At 61.2% G+C, this 685-nt stretch overlaps 1 protein-coding gene across 1 annotated transcript in view; it reads right to left on the bottom strand.

Annotated features, from left to right (window-relative positions):
* Window positions 1-685, bottom strand: part of LOC104512272 (rho guanine nucleotide exchange factor 10-like protein) — a gene marked incomplete at its 3' end in the record, with an annotated part of 15,631 nt that overhangs the window by 10,518 nt on the left and 4,428 nt on the right. The window contains 1 exon segment of the mRNA XM_010155191.1: window positions 49-155. Within this exon segment, the coding sequence (XP_010153493.1) occupies window positions 49-155 (107 nt within the window).

Below are 685 nucleotides of genomic sequence, written 5' to 3'. Positions count from 1 at the left end.
GGGAAGCCGTGGCTACCCCCCCAAACCCCCGACCTGCCCCACACCGACCTGCTGAGGGCTCAGCCCCTCAGGCATGGGTCCCAGCTCCGGTGGTGGGTGCTTCATATCAGAGACTGTGACCTCCAGGACCCCTGTGTCCTCCTCCTCCGAGTCCCCTGCAGGGAAAAAAAACCAAAAAAACAAAAAACCACCAACCAAATGGCCAAAAACCCCAATTTTAGACTATTTTGGTCTGAAGAAGAGCCTTCAGCCCCCTTGGCTGGGATGCTGCGGGGGGTGTGCTTGGGTTCAGGGCTGCAAGCGGAGCTGGACGCCAGCGTTTCCCCAGCATCGATGTCTGTCCCCAGGCTCCGGCCACTGTCACCGGACACCAGCATGAGTCAGGCTGCGAGCGGGGACTGAGCCAGGTCCCCACGGGGAGGGGGTAAAAAGGGTCCCTGCCCCCAAAAAGTCACCCTGGTCAGGGGATAAGCACACTGATCTCACTCCAAGGGTGGGCGTGAGCAGGGAAAAGGGGGGATGGGGAAAGGAGCCAAAAGCAGCACGCAGAAGAAAATGGGGAAGGCGAGCGGCCGCTGCCCAGCACGATGATCCCTTACCCGAGACCGAAGCAGCTGAGGAGGAGGAGGGTGAGCGAGCCAAGGCGGCATCGCGATGCGGGAACGGCTGCTTCTTCCACATGGCC

Source organism: Eurypyga helias, unplaced genomic scaffold, assembly GCF_000690775.1.
Source record: "Eurypyga helias isolate BGI_N326 unplaced genomic scaffold, ASM69077v1 scaffold5217, whole genome shotgun sequence".
In the NCBI taxonomy this organism is placed as follows: domain Eukaryota; kingdom Metazoa; phylum Chordata; class Aves; order Eurypygiformes; family Eurypygidae; genus Eurypyga; species Eurypyga helias.
The sequence above is the reverse complement of the archived record's forward strand: the minus strand, read 5'-3'. Positions and strand labels throughout refer to the sequence as shown.